At 36.4% G+C, this 16,621-nt stretch overlaps 1 protein-coding gene across 1 annotated transcript in view; it reads right to left on the bottom strand.

Annotated features, from left to right (window-relative positions):
• The window catches only part of cspg4 (chondroitin sulfate proteoglycan 4), a 49,289-nt gene extending 36,996 nt beyond the window's left edge, over positions 1–12,293 (bottom strand). The window contains exon 1 of the mRNA XM_088641267.1: positions 12,134–12,293. Within this exon, the coding sequence (XP_088497393.1) occupies positions 12,134–12,203 (70 nt within the window). The 5' untranslated portion in view covers positions 12,204–12,293. The remainder of the gene's footprint in view (positions 1–12,133) is intronic.
• Positions 12,294–16,621: the final 4,328 nt, after the last annotated feature.

The following is a 16,621-nucleotide window of genomic DNA, read 5'->3' on the forward strand; positions in this document are numbered from 1 at the left end:
AACTGAAATTTTGAAACCATTTGCCAAAGCTTAGCCACACCAATTAGTCAACTCAAATATCATAAGCATGATGAACAGAAAGCTGCCACACGTATATTAAAAATCACATAGGGAATCAGATTCAGAGAAAATCTGGCGAAACTTCAAAAATGTGGTAAAGAGGCACATAAAAAAATCATCCCAAAAGTCAGTGAGTTATAATTCTAAAAAAGGCTTGCCTGTATAGTTTAAGAGATCATTGAAGAAAAACGCAGAGAAACATTTTTTTAACACAAAAGAACACAAAAAGGGACCACGATAAAGCACAAAAACAGAATAAGCTAAGTTAACAAATGCAAGTCAAGAATCACCAAAGGAGACAAGACAGAGACAGAAAGAAAAATAGCTATGGGAGCGAAACAATAATGCTGCAGGGTTTTTTTCCAATAATACAACAACAAAAGTTCACAGAGGGAAGTCAGGAGTCTTAAGAGATACAAATGAGTCTATTGTGGAAGACCCTTCTGGTCATGGCAGGTGTTAGCAATGAGTATTTCACAATGGTGTTCACACAAGAAGCAAATAATAACAGGCGACAGGTTAGTCTTCTCATCCTCTCCCAGTGCATGAATGGATGCTGTCCTGTATAGACATTATTTCTAGAAATCGCTCTAGTGCTGGATCTGTGATGCTGGGGATGACCATGGTGCAGGTCTGGTGTGATTTTTTATAAAATTGATGATAAACACCTGTAATAATAGTGGTGTGGTATGTTTTTGTTCTTAAAAACCTCATCAAAATTGGATCACAAAAAATAATAGCTATAGGTTAAAATACAGTGTCACTCAATTCTAAATGGAGTGCCAAAGGGATAAAAAGAATTTCAGGCAGATAACCAGATGCCATGTACTTGTTTGTGCTCAAAGAAATCAGGGAATGAATTCACAGACCACTTACTGTGATATTCCGAAGACTCCTGGGCAGAGAATGATTGGAAATTTGCAAATGTAATACCCATGCATACAAATGGGAACAAAACAGCCATGGAATTATGAACCATTTACACCTAAACGTATCGAAGAAACAAGAATTGAATTAGAAGAGAATCTAAATGAAAATTGCTTTCTTGGAGATAGTCGGCATGGGTTTAAAAAAGTTAGATCCTACCTTACTGACCTATGATGTTTTTTTGTGCAAACAGCTATGGCAGTTGTTTTCTTTTAGTATATGACATATTTAAGGCAACGCAGTAAACTTGTTTGTACTCTGTAATTACATGTCCGGGATTACACTTCATTTTACACAATCTTGAATGGTTCTACAGTATGTGGTGTGGTACAATGCAGGGAGTGTCTGGTGTGGGGGGCGGAGCCCCGGATTAAGAAAGACGCGTTGCCGTGGAAACTACACCTGTAGAAGAGGTTTAAAGGGGAAAATATGGAGCAGGACCTCGGCCTTGCTGTGCTGCAGTGGTGAGAGAACAAATACGGAGACTCTGCTGTCGAGAGAGCCGGTCTGAAGCATGACAGTAGCGGGTGTGAGACGCTACTAGTCGGGGCGATGTTAGAAGTGTGTGCCGCCATGGACAGAATGAGTGAGCAAAGACTTGATTAGCTGCAGTAGCCCCGCGAGGGGGTGGAGAAGAACGACAATCCCGGAGAGGATTGTGAGAGGAATAGCCTGCGAGGAAAAGAGTGAAAACGTCAGTCTGAGGAGACTGACAAGACACGGAGCTTTATGATGTCTTTGAAAGATTTAAAGGGACAGCATCCTGCTAGGTTGTGAGAGCAGGACTGTTGGTGTCCGCTGTATGAGTGACTTGTGAATTAGTGCGTGTGTGGACCAGAGTGGGTTGTGTGGTAGAGGGACCCTCCTCCTGGCAATACATTGTGATCGGGGACGTGAGTGGGGTCTATCTAGCTGCACCCTCTGGTAGATAGTGCAGTGGTGGCTGGGCAGAGTGAAGTGCACTAGTAGCTGTGAGTTTACAACCTAAGGGTGTGAGAGTGATGCACCAGAGAGGTTGTGAGTGTGTTAGAGAGGGGCAGTGTGTTGGGTCTTGGCACAGTGTGTAGTGCGGAAGAGACTCGGTGATGTACGTAGTGTGTGTTTGTGTAACCCAACCTGGTGGCGTTAGGAAGAGGACGTCAGGGCTGGAGGCGGACCTGGGAGTCTGAGGTACTGGTTGAGAGTGAAACGGTGACCTAATGGAGTAGGAGCAGGAGGCTCCGTGTTGGTGTTGGGGAGCAGGAGGCTCCTAGTAGTGAGGACAACGAGATGAATGTGGCGAACTTGAGACTCCGAAGATAAAGGGCCCAGAAGCGGAGGAGTGGAGTCGTGATCCCGATGAGGGCGTCAGTTTGATCACCACTGGAGGAGAGTGTGTGTAAGAAAGTAAAGGAACACAAAAGCTTATAAAGGGGTGTGACAGGGGAGATTGAGAACCTGTCCACGGCCAATGTGGTGTCAACTACCCCCATGGCAGCACAGTGGCAGACATATTTGGATTATGATAAGGTGATAAAGTACCACCAAAAACCATAATCCTTAAAGAGAAAGCTACTGGACGCTGAGGTAACATATGGGTAAAAAAAAACCTGAAGTGATAAGTTCTAAAAACTACTGTTATGTTATTGATCTAGTGATTCTGCAGGAAATGAGGATTTAGACAGCAATAAGAAGTAGTCAAGCTTATTAAATTTAGTAAAACATTTTTCCTGAACTGGTCATTACAAGGATGTCCCAAAGAGGCCAAGAAATGCCTGGATAAGTTAAAGTATATCATTTAAACCAATAAAAAGCATCATAAAATAAAATAATCTCACTAGGTGTTAGAGATACTGTGTTGGTCACTAAGCTATTGAATATTGGTGCTCTCGCTGCAGTATAAAGGAGAGGAACAAGATTAACTCCTGGTCTGAAAGTAACATCGTATTGTAATAGATGGGAAATGAATGTCATTTGCTTGAAAAGAGCTCATTATGTGTGGTAAAAAAAAAGAGGACATCTTTAAGACCAGAAAACATTATTCAAGATTGTGTAAAATGCAATATTCAAGATTGTGTAAGTGTAATCTTATGTGATTATAGACTACAAGTAGCTTTACTGCAGCTTTACCTTAACTTGAATGATTAAGATAGGCTCTTGAATAAGGTGACTTGAACGATTAAAGACCATTTTGCATTACATCATTCAACCATTAACCCACAATTCCTAATCTTAGGTTACAATGCCTCCCTGACACATAGACCTCAAATCTAATTCTAGAACTGTATGACATTATCTTCTTGACCCAAATCAGTTCACTACAGTAGGTCACTGGTTCAAAATGAAAAAGCTGTTTGAAGTATTGCATTACATTAGTATCATAATTGTAAGTCTATATTTTTATTGTTTTAAGGAGGATCACCTGAAAAGTGATCCTTGACTCAGGTGTTGAGAGCACCATCATAACTGAAAGACCACTATGACAAAGAGGATTATACTTTGTGATTACCACCGAATTGTAACTGCAGCACAGGATAATTAATACCACTTGCAACATTGAATTAGAACTGCAGTACAGTATACAATAGCTCTCCATGATTGCTACTTTTTAAAATGAATATTAACACTCAGTATTACATTTTGAATTGGTCTGGTAGAGGTCTTAACTAGAAGATATTTAGCAATTGTTTGACAAGTCAAAAGAATCTCTAATCAAGTCAAAAGCTTGTCATTCATCCCTAATTCTACTGTTGCTCTGTTGTACCCCTGCATACATCATATTGCTTTTTGAAAGTTAAGGTATTACCTCAAAGCAGAGCTGATCTACAAATAGATATTTTTCTACTTTTCAAAGTGATTATACATACATCTATTTAATATTAAATAGTTTTTCTTAATTGTAAGTATCCCCAATTAATATGATTTGTTTTTCTCTAAAATATGCATTATGAAGGCATCTTCAAACTTTATATATAAGTGATCAGGGCTTTGTCATTTTGGAGGTTAAACACTTCCTGAAAGAACCAAAAAGCTCCATAAAATTGTGCCTTTGTTACCTTTTAAGCAGATACAGCAATTGTAATATAGAAATACATCCTCAGTAAAGCAAATGAGCAACAACAACAGCACACACAGATACATAGACTTTAACAGACTTTTTTATATTTCTCTGCTTGACTGCAGAATTGCCAGTAAGTAAAGTAAGTAAGTAAAAGTCTTTATTATTATTTTTTCAACGTATATGAACCCTTTAAAAATTTGGCCAGACTTAATCTTAGTTCATATCAGACTGCATATCCGACAACTAAGCTTACCTGTCCAGCAGTGTCTGATATTTTATCTCAAAGCACTGCAGTTTCCAAGTTTTTAAATGACATGCTGTGGGCCACATTTCCTCAAACTGTCTCAGCTAAAACCAGTTAATTATCAGTTATCATTTTGTAACCCCAAGTCTTCTCTGCCTCTGCATCTATGAGGTCTCTGCTACACCACACAAATATTGCCAGTGCCTTTAAAGTTTAAGCACTGACAGTAAACCAGTTTAAGTGAGTAAAGCAAATGTGTTTTGCCTGGTTCCTTGTAGTGGCATACTAGATAGCATGGGATGAGTTCAGTTACTCATAATTTTACAATTTTCCTTCTGTCAGACTTCACGTGAAAAGCTACAAAGTGGTTTCTAGGCAACCATACTATAGTTCCATTTGTAATTTTGTACGGAAGAGGGCAAATGAGCAACAGTACACTTTTGTGGTTAGACAGGAGCAACCAGAGAAACAGGGTGTAGAGGAAAACTGAAAAAAACAAACAAACAGCAAAACTAATTTTTGAGTGTTTCCAAAAAGAGCTTTTGTGCTATTAATATTTGAGTTTTTGAAATTCAGCTGTGTGGTGTTCTGCCAAAGCTGAATGAGTTCATCCAGTGGAAAGATGGAGTCAACAGCTTGAAAAAAGAAGGAAAGAAAAAAAAGAAATTGTTGCCAAAACCGTTATAAAATTAGATGTAGGCCTGTACTGAGCAAGAAATATTTCCAGAAGTCAGTTTGCCCAGTTTCTCAATCCCAGTCTGGCTTTTTTACAGGGGCGTTGTTCAAGTAGCTTGAGTCATGTCTTAATGCACTGCCTTTAAAAATGCACAAGGGCTATGTTTTTTACAACTTAGTTATATGATATGAAAGACATCCAGCAAAACCTTCAGCAGCTTAAGGCAATGTTTAAGAAAAAAAAGATGCAAAAATAAGAGATTAAAAAATACCTAGGTTTTTAACTGATTGTATAAGATTGATCATTGTTTTATCAATGCAAACAAACTAAAATCCATAGTAAATATACAGGTAGAAAACAGTTACTATCATGCAGCTTGAGTGTTATAGGAGGTGTTATAGTTATAGTAGTTATATAAATCAATTAAGAACAAATACTACTTATAAGGTAAATCCTTATGAGGTGATGTCAGAAGTCAAAATACTGAGTAAAAGCAAATTTAACAGGCAGCGCACATTTCACAACCTGGTGCTTTAGTTCCTCTCTGAAGAGGAAATGAAGTAGTTTCATTTATGGGACAGTGTATGCACAAGCCTACTGGTGAAGGAGTTCATCACTTGTCCTTTATGTTTTAGTGGCAGCAGCTATCATCTCTCTATTCCGCTTTTTACACAAATTTATATTCTTGCAATTCATTTCCAAAGCTTTCAGAAGTCCAGATATGAATTGTATTCAAACTTTGTAGAAACACAAATGTTCATGAGTTAACATTTCTTACTAAGAAATGTTCTGATAAGGTTCTGATTTCAAATAAATGCACCGGAACAAGGTTTTTCATAAATCAGAACAATTTAAAACATACAGTTGTGCAACATTTTAAAATGCAGGCTCATAGTTACACTGTTAGGTGTTTCATTGAACAGTCTTTTTCAACTTTGATATGACTAGGTTGACACACATATGGTTTAATGTTTTATTTTCAGGATTCTTTTCCTATTTACACAATGATGTACTTTTATATTCATGTCTTGGTCAGCCCTGGAAGCTTCAGTTTATGATAATAATGATCCCATCCCAAAATTAGTCATACTAGAGAATAAAACGCACTTACATTTTGGGGTTGGATGGGAAATGTTTTGTTTACTTTTGTCAATTAATAGTCACATACTGTTTATTCCATTTTTTAGGCACTCCTCAAGGGCAATGGAAACAGATTTCTGAGAGTCTTACTGCTAAATATATGCATTAAATGTGTGATCAGTAATACTTTCTTATACAGTATATCCCCTACTGACATTAAATGGACACATACTGGTATGACATACAGTATCTTGTAATTTGTTACTCAGAAAGCACAGCTGAACAAGATTGAATACATAGCAAAATGTGTCAATGTTCAGATCTAAGATTAACAATTCAGTCCAGACACTGCAGATGTTTCTGATATGGTATAATAAAGAGAATTGGATCTAGTTCATGCATTCAATTTCCAAAAGCTTTAACAGTACAATGGGTGAACTGAACCTGTACGTTTGTTTACATCTCATTTGTGAGAACCCTTGGTACTAATGTAGTTTGCAAATGGATTTCCTTTTAATTGGTTTGATAGATTATTTGCTAGGCTATTTTAAATAGCAGAAGATTTTATGTATAATACCTCACAAATGAAGTCTGAATCTACTGTAATTTTGTTATGGTTATTCTACTGGGATTCTTTATATAAAAAAAATATATTTTAAGACCTTGGATTACTGTATGTTAAGGAAAAGTGAAGGAATTTATCTTTTTTTTAGAAAGCCTTACTCACCATGACATCAAAGGAAAGATACTTGATGACTGTCTTTCAAGCCACTGCATTTGTGATGAACAGATTATGATTAATGGCAGACTGCATTGCTGTTACTTAATTGGATGTGTAAATTTGAGTTTTCAGTTTGCTGGAACAGGAAGACATGATGCTTATTGATAGCTTTTACCATTAGTCTCCTTCCTATGCATCATTTACTCACTGTAACATATTTCCTGAGAGAATACTAATTTTTGTTAATTATCTAAATAATATGAGTGTACAGGTGTATGATATTGAGATACAATATGTGTGTATTTAATACTAATAATTGGTCAAACATGCTCATTTAAAACCTGATATTAGCCTAACCCTGTAAAAACTTCGATTAAATAGACAAAATACACTATCTGGGAGAGTCGACTACTACTATAAATCCCTTACAGCAGCTCTGCTAGCTATGTAATGAACCTGCAGAACAGATGCACAGTAATGTTCGAAACAATTATGATTTATTTCTCCTGACAAGCTAGAATGTCATAATATAACAGGCAAAAGAGATATACTGTAATACATTGCTTGTTTTTTAAAGCCCTCATAGTTGTAAGATCTCAATATATTAGTCATTAACGTCTATGTGATCAATTACCTTTCTCTGTACCTCTCTTTGCTGTACAGTATGTGAAGAGTTGCAAGGTTTTTGTATGTCACAACTATTTTTATCCACAAAACCTAATAAAAGCCTCACAGCTGCCAAAACTGAGAGCTTTCCCAACCCCCCTTCAGTCTCAAAGGATCAGACATTAATGAAGAAGTCGCAAATTAGCCATAACTTTCAAAACTTGATCAAAGCATCAAAAGGAAGAAAAGTTTGTTTTGATATTTAACTGGTCAGCTAACTTTTTGTGCAAGGAAATTCCTCCAGCCCCTTCCCTGCTCCTTTCAAGTGTAGTGACTGAGTATAGGTAGGTCCATGGGAATTTTAACCCTGTGAACTACAGGGCTAAGACAGCAGTAATAACAAAATAGTAACATAGCAGAACTTTAATAATTGAAAAAAATATATTCTTCTGTATAATATCTGCACACTTTTACTAGTTAACCTTTGTTTTTGTTACTCATTTATATCCAATCCAATTTTATGTGTGCTGAATAATTGCGTATGAAAATGTTTCTTTGTTTCTTCTTCTAAAGAAGAAAGGGTAAAGGGTCTTCCATTTGATTATTATTTATGATAAAAACTCAAATTGCTCATTTAGTAATGAGGACAAAAAGCCCCTAAGTCGTCAGTATTTGAATAGGTCATAAAATGTGAAGCACAAGGAAGATCCTTCACTAAGAACACCACTGATCTACCCAGCATGCACTCAGTTTTGCCACATCATGACTCAACCTCATGTTTCCAATGCAGTCTTAGAGATTCCACCCGTACATGAAAAATACAGAGAAACATTCCTTCATAGGAAGTGTAAAGGTATCATTATGGTAATGGCTAAGTCTGGTAAGTAGAATATATATGGCTCTCAAGGATAGGGTGTCTGTGGACACTACTGTATATATGAGAAAAGAAACAAAATGAAGATGTGTGTTTGATGTTTTTTTTAAATATACATTTGCAACTGAAGTATTAGGAAGTGTTCTTTTCATGGTTCTTTAAACACTTAAAAACAGTTGTTTTATGGAGGCAAGACATGGTTTTGTTGTAACAGAAACAGAAAATATACTGTACCTACAGTACTGTATCTCTCTAACACAGATAATTTTTTTATGTTTGCCAAGAGTTTTGTGACCTTTTTAATCTAATGGAGGTTCTGAAAAACTGATTTAGTTCTGCAAGTTTTGCTATATAGTGATTTGTTCTGTCAACTTTAAGAATGTTCAAAAATATAACCATTTTTTTCTTTGCTCCAGTTTGCCAGTGTCTGTCTGACAATTCTTGTAAATTTAAATGTTGTTGCATCTGACAGAGCAAAAATCCTACTTATAAAAGGACTGATAGATAAAAAGAGGTCCATTCAATCAGTCTAAATTAATAAAGGTCTTATAAATCTGCATTACATTGGTATGTAAAAACATTTGGAATTCACACTTATTATTGCTTTTAAATGTTTAAGACCATTTATGCATTTATATTGTATGTTCATTCTGTTTTATTCTGTAAATCATTCTGTAAATTATTCAGCAGGACCTAAAGCCTGAACCAAAACAGAAATTTAAATCTATGTATTCTTTTTAGAAAATGCAAACCTGCTGTTTGATAAAATATTTCCTTTTTGTAGAAGAAGTGCCAGGGCTATTTTGTCAATCAGTGGGTGTATTGTGGTTTCAGTTGTAATTTGATGAAACATGACATGAACGTCTGTTCATGAATATTTCTATATAAAATTCTTGTTATAAATGGTGTCTTATTAGGAACTGCTCTCCTGTTCTCCAAAACCTCATCTGATTCAAGGAAACTCGACAACAGCAATAATATAGTGAATACACAGCAACGGTTTCTTCCATTGCTACCAAAATATTTATCCTTCTGTAGAGCACTAATGAAAACAAATAATGCCATTAGTTTGAAAAAAAAACTACAGAAGAAGCACAGAGCAGTGGATACATTATAGTAGTTTGTATACTGTACCATTAAGAACCAGCAGAGGGCTATGTAAGTCATTTTGAGCCGAGTGCTGTTCTAATTTATGAGAGGGTTCAGTAAATAAGATGAGTTAAGTTGCTACCTGTAAGGAATCACCATTACAATTAAGAGAGCAAATCAGCATCAATCTACAGGGCACTGAAGGACAGTGTGGGTATTTCGGTATCTGTTCTGGAACACAAGATTTCTTGGTGTACTGTAAGTCTTTTGCAGCTCCACCCATTTGCTAACTTTTAATAGACCAACTTACGTAAATAACATTTGTTTATCATATTACTTAGGCAACACAATGTATTTAAGGAGGTAGCAGCTGACTGTCATAAAGTCCCATGATTCAAAAACATAAAAAAAAACACTTATGGCTATACTTGTAATTCAAATGCACAAAAAAAGCCCTATAAGGTTATGAATCAAGTAAACCATTGCAACAGCTGGAAAGGACATTACATTGCTAAGGCTTTCACAGGATAGTTTCAGAGTGCTGTGGCTATATTCTGCAGATTATGTTTATTTAGTCTGTAATACTGTACATTTTATTCAGTATTACAGACTAAATAAACATAATCTTGACTGTTACACCAGTGTTGGAATTGATAAAAAAGATTCCCTTCCTAAGCAGTACAAAGTATCTGTTGTTGTTCTGAAGTGCTACAGTTCAGGGTAAATTGGGCAAAATCCTGTACTTAACGATATGAATATCACTCAAATGCAGTGAATCAGGCTGTACTTGAAAGTCGTAAATGAAACCTAGTGTCAGATGTTTTTGAAAGTTTAGTATACACCTAAAAAGTTTGTAATTCATTGAAGGAATGGCAGCATTGCCTCAATCTCATTCATTCATACTCCCGGAGAAAACATGACCAAGCTACCACATCCACTTAGGAAACAGAAGGAGAAAGGGACTGAATATATTTCCAAAGAGGAGTGGTCTGGAATGCAATGTAAAAATCCAAGATCATGCTTTTACATAAAAACAGGTTTTCTCTGGGAGAATATAATGTGGTTCTGCTATAGTGTCTGTCACAATTGCCAGAACATTTGTGAAGTACTCATGATTTCTTCATGAGGATTAAAGCTCAAATATTAAGCAAGTCTGCAGAAGAAAGAAGACGCACAATGATTTTCTACTGCTAATTTTAGCCAGCATGGTAGATCATTTCCTTAGTCTGTGCTGCAGAGTTTCAGAACTATTATCAGAACTCTTACTCTTACAGTTTGAAATCTTTCCACAAATAACTAGATGAATATTTTCAGGTGGCTGTGATGAATAGACAGGAGCCGATAGCTTATCATTTAGTCAGCTTTCTTCACATTTTAAGTGAGACTTTCATAATAAATGAGTGCTGTCATTAAAAATATACTGCATATGCCAAACAACTCACAATAATGTAGGCAATAGTTTTCTATGTTAGGTGTTAAAATTGCATGGCCAATATCAAAGTGTGCTCTGGTAAACATTGAAAAATGTTCACATGTAAACTAGGCGAAAAACAGGAGAAAGGTTACTTTTATTAGTTATGGTTATTATTAATTAAATAATTAAAATACAGTCAGTTCTTCCATGTGAGCCATAACATTTCAGAAACCTATTCATAATTCAGAGAGGCATGATCTTTAGAATTCTCTTGACAACATTATATCCATTAAAACTGATTATGTTATAAAATGCTCTAATATTAATGTTGTTACTGCCTAACAATAAAACCTGTGAACCTCCAAAGGGAATTAATTAGAATAGAAAACATAGTGGGAGAGAATGAAAGTAACATTTAAATAGCCCCATAAACAGGTTACAGAACAACTCAAGTACCATTCCTCTCCACCTAATTGACAATAAGAGCAGCCTCACAAGTATTTGTCCATGATTAAACAGAAAGACTGTTGTGCTTCACAGACTTTTTATGACCAGAGGCCTTTGACAGCACACCGGCTAAATAATAATATAACCTGATTAACTGTTACATTGCAGTTTATTATCAGTGGAATGGCAAGCTTTTATAAGATTTTTCTGAGTTCTACATTTCACCAGTTTAAGTGGCTTCAACAAGGCTGTGAAATCATTTTTCAGCAAGTTGCTCATTTCATTCTATCCACCAATAATAATGTTGCTACTGTAGTACAGGAATGCTCTGTGTACTTTGAAAAGCACAAAAGGATAATTTGATAATTAAGTGAAACATCACTTGAATCACCTAACACTGCATCTCATTGTAACCTACTCACAAAGAGAGAATAGTTGTACTTTAAGATACAGACTAAATTTTTCCATTTACCCACTGCTGTAGCTGCAGAAGCAAAGCCTGGCTGCTGTAATGAATGAACCTTTGATAGCCAGGTTGTGAGCACTTCAGTTCTCTCTTTAACACTTCTCCACTGTCTAAATCAGCCGCTCCAGCTGAACATAATTTCCTGTGCCAAAGATGCCCTGCGAGAATACATACTTCCAAATGCTCTAACCTGCTTTAAACTTTTTTTTTATATGTGCCCTTTTTATCTATAAAAAATTGAAATACTTAAGTCAATTTTATAACCGTCATCTCAAGATATATCACCTGACTTCATGTATTTGTAATTTACAAATATTATGAGACAACCAAACTCAATTTCGGATTTTAGCTCACTGATGGGAACTGTTATTAAAGTATGCAGATGTCCTTAAGATATATATGGAACAAAGCTCTCTGCAACAGCTGCACTCCTCTGTCACAAGAGTATGTTAATAAATCTTAATGGTCTTGCTAGTTTCGTGCACTTACCTCCAAAGCTGGGCCCTGCCAGAAAAAGCAGTGGCAACAGAGAGCACAGAGCAAAACACGGGGACTTCATGTTAGCATGTAACTCCAGCTATCATTTTCCATTCAGAGAACTTGTTTCCAGTTGAGGTTAGAGCGCCGCTACGACAACGTCTCTTGAAAAGGGCTGGATATGAGTGTGCTGAAGTGACGCCTCCAGACTCTCCTCCCCACCCCACCCCATCCCAGTCCCTTTACCACCCTCCCCTCCTCAGACACCCACGAAGTAATGACTTCTAGAGAAACATGCCAGAAACAACTGTCTCTCATATTACATGGGCTGTCTGCTCTTAAAGCAGAAGGGACCCCTTTTACTCCTGCAGGGGAATAAGATTTGGCTTTAGAAAGTTGGTTTAAAACTGAAATCGTCCACCTGAAATGAAACTGCACTTGCAAACAAGTTTAGGAGAAAGAGTACCAAACCATCAAAGAATATGACTGTGCAACTTACAACTTTCTGTCAAATGATACTCAACAAATATTTTCCAGACGTTTTTTTTCTGAGCGTTTTATAAGGCAACTATTTCAAAGTAGCTCCAAGGCATGTTAGTGGTTCTTCTACAACAGGACTACGTGGGGCCAAGATGATCTTGAAGTGGCAGCGTTTAAAATGCTCTGGGTCAAACACAATATACTTATGGTCTAAGTAAATTTCCTTTATGATGACCCACCTTTTAATTCAAACAATATTAAAATGCATTATACATTATATTGAATATTAGCTTCTTATTCCATTCTTTAGAAATATAGATAGTGGATTTTTTATTGCACTATGGCACTGTTATATGTTCATTAAAGTTATTTTGTTCAAATTTAAACTTAATCTTCATTTAGTGAATAAATTATTATTATTTTGTTGAATACATACAGATCCAAAAAATCCAAATCTCATTTCAGTGGTTCGATGTAACTTTAAAGTCAGTCAAGCCTATAATTTAAGGCTGACAATTGATAGCTTTTATTGTTACAAGAGTCCTTTCTTAACCTCCATGCCTTCTCGGCACTGTCCTTCCACAAACTGTTATGCCAGCTTACAGTACATTTATGTAAAGTATCCAAAATTTACATTCAGGCATAATTTAGCTGCTTATAAAAGGGATAAAAAGACTTAAAAAGAGGACTTCTTAGGTGAAGAGTTCAAATAGTTTACAAAACATGTACTGCCAAGAACAAAATAGGAGGTTCTAGAACACGTAGCAGTACAAGGATAGCATAAATCTTTACAGAAAAAGCAATGATGGATCAAATACATACTAAATGCACCCTCAAAAGTTAATTGAATTTACCTCCAGATTTTGTTGCTAGTAGAGTATATGTTTGAGTATTTTTAGCTGTTTAAAGCTCATATGAATCCATAGGGCTATCGTAGTCAGCACATTGTTTGAAGCCTTCCTGCTCAACAAAACAGTACATTACTTATTTTTTCTTCTACCCCAAAGTTTTAGTGATGTGATTTTTTTTCTCTTTGCTTTTACAGTATGTCTTTTCCTTTCTGAAGCATCCCTTCATCTGTGCTTAGACACATTTGGAATGACTGACTGTAGAGTGGGTGTGGCTGGCCAGTTTAAGAGAAAAAGGGCTACAGTTACAGATGACCTGCCATTAGAGGCCGCTATATCTTCAGCTGCCTCTAATCTTTGTAGTTCAATGCTCAATTGCCATAACAAATAGTCACATGGAATTTCATTTGGTGGTCTCATACAAGAAATATACAACATGAAGACAAATACAGACGGCATCCACCCAACTCATCTTCACATACTGTACCAGTCTCAACGTACATCAGTAATAAAATAAATAACAGTGAGAGGTAGAATAACATTGAGCTGTGCATAAATTTCAGAATTAAAGTGCCGAGTTTATGCATCTCACAGGTAGGAACTGTTACAGAACCCAGGAGTCCTTGTCTCAGTAGAATTAAACCGCCTACCAGAGGAGAGGAAAGTAAACAGGAGCAGGGTAGGATGGGCAGGATCAAGAGGGTCTTTAGAGTTTTATGTTTCAGTCTAGGGTGGTAGAGTGAGTCTACAGTGTGAAGATTTTGGAGATGATATACAGTACTCTCTCTAGCTGCTTCCTGTCCTTGTCCACAGTGTCAACAGTCCATAGTGATGGAGAAGGTCAAAACACTCAATGACAGATCTGTAGAAGAGTGTGACACTCCAAACTTCTTTAACCATCTCGGAAAGAACAGCCTCAGGCAAGCTTTCTTGACCATGATGGAAATTGTTATGGTGGGTGTTAATTGCTTAATTATTGGATAGTTGGCAAAAGGTTGATCATTTCACATTCTTATGTGGGTGTAGTTAGACTTGTTTGGTATATTAAGGGTGTGTTTGAGGCTAGTGGTGGGGTTTATTGAGGTTATCTTTTTTTTGTCAGAGCCTGAAAGGCCTACAAATATAAAATTCTGGAGTTTGCTTAGTGGCTGTCAGGAGTTTGTGCGCAGAACCTTGGGACATCCCTGCTTAGGGTCTGTCGAGTAATTTCGAGCTTTTAGTGTAAAAAAAAATTAAAAGTAAAAAAATATGTTTCTACTTAATGTCATGCTCAAATATTTTATCAGTTATTTATGCCTTCTGAATCATAGTTTCTATGCAAACAGAGTCAAACAAAACAAAACAAAACAAAACAAAATACTCTATAGAAAGAGATTTTTGTGTCATGCAGTGTTACCATTCCTATGCATTGTTTTGCATTAATCCACTCAGCGGTTCCAAAGATGGAGAGGAAAACACTTTCAACTCCATTGTTTCTCTAACACTACCATTTCAGAGAAACAATGTAATTAGGGGGCAGAAGCTCAAAAGAATGTTTGGGGTTTTGCAGCTGTCTACAAATGGAAAAGACTGAAAAAATAACCTGTAATGAGAGAAAGAATGGAATTACAATGTTTTGAGGGACCCACAATGATCTCATTGGATTAGGCTCTCAGAGGGGAAGCGATCTGAAAAAAAATGCAGATTATATTCTCTGAATTTTTAGCAGTGTACATGAATATTCTTTACACCAACTTTTTCCCTCAAAGATTAAACAAATTCTTTACATGAAGCAATTTTTTTCAGTGGACAAAACACTAAATGCTAACTTGGATTTCAGTACTGTCTTTTCAGTCAAAGCAGACCAGTGGCATGCATTAATAAATCTGAGCACTGCAGGACAGTAACTCTGAAATGCCATGTTCCAGAGATCTGGTCCCGGAGAGACACAGCCCTGCAGTTTTCATAGGGAGCCTTGAATGAATTAGGCAACCACTTGACCCAATTAAGTCATTTGGAGCTCTGGTGGATTGAAATCCAGAAGATATTATGCCTTTCCAGGACCAGTATTATGGACTCCTGCCATAATCAAATTTTGGCACAGTGACTGCTGTTTGCTGAGTTATGGGTGAGGATTTCAGAGACCTCATCTGCAATTCCTCGCATAAACTGATGAATCAAGGAAAAACTGTCACAGAATGCAGCACTGAAACATAATGAACAATAGCTATAGTATATATGGAACACCTTGACATGTATATCTATAACATTAATAATCATTCTTTGCATTTGTGTAATGGTTTTGCGTCCTAAAGAATCTCAAAACACCTTACACATACTGTAGGAGAGGATGCACTCCATACACCAATGAAAAGCATCACCTACCTAGACATGGCCACCATTATGTGCTAGCAGCCCCACTCCACAGCAGGTACCACAGAGAAATAAACCATTACTCCTCCCTGGTCATCATACTGGGACATTGGTTTTTTAATACTTGTGCGGAGGAAATAGTGCTACCTAATTGTCCACTGACCCACTTACAACAGCAATCTGGTTTTCCTTGGAGATCTCACATCCCAGAATTGATGAGACTAGTAGGGTGCTAATACTCCTACCTGAATATACTGTACAACTACTAAGTTTTTGGTTCTTTTTTCTTTCTTGAAAAGGCACATACAAGTTATTAAACTAATGATAATTTCAGACCTTCTTTGACCTGATGAACTTTATCATAATGTTGCCAAAATACGTTGCCTTGCTAAATGACTTTTTAGTTAAGGCTTAGTTGAGGCCAATTTGAAAGTCAAGTAGATCATTCCCCATTTTGAACAAATGGTGAGGCCGACTGTATGATTCCTACAGGATCATAAACCAAGAAAACCGACCTTCTTTGATGTCACTAGAGAGAAAACCTTTTGTTATATATTATTGTCACCCCTGACAAAATATGTATAAACTTTAAATCATCTGGAGGGTGTTTTAACAAAGAATGATATTGTTTTATTATTCAGATTTACAAATTTCAAAATGGTTTTATTGAAAGTTAAGAGATTGCAGAGATTTCAAGCATTTGTTTCTTGTTTTAATTATGGAATAGTGTATTCTGTGAACATTATTGCAGACTAAATGACATCAAGTGATAACACAAAGAATTTACTGAAATGTTTTGGTTCGTAAAAAAACATTCTCA

The sequence above is a fragment of the Lepisosteus platostomus genome, chromosome 7, assembly GCF_059453375.1.
Source record: "Lepisosteus platostomus isolate fLepPlt1 chromosome 7, fLepPlt1.hap1, whole genome shotgun sequence".
Taxonomy (NCBI): domain Eukaryota; kingdom Metazoa; phylum Chordata; class Actinopteri; order Semionotiformes; family Lepisosteidae; genus Lepisosteus; species Lepisosteus platostomus.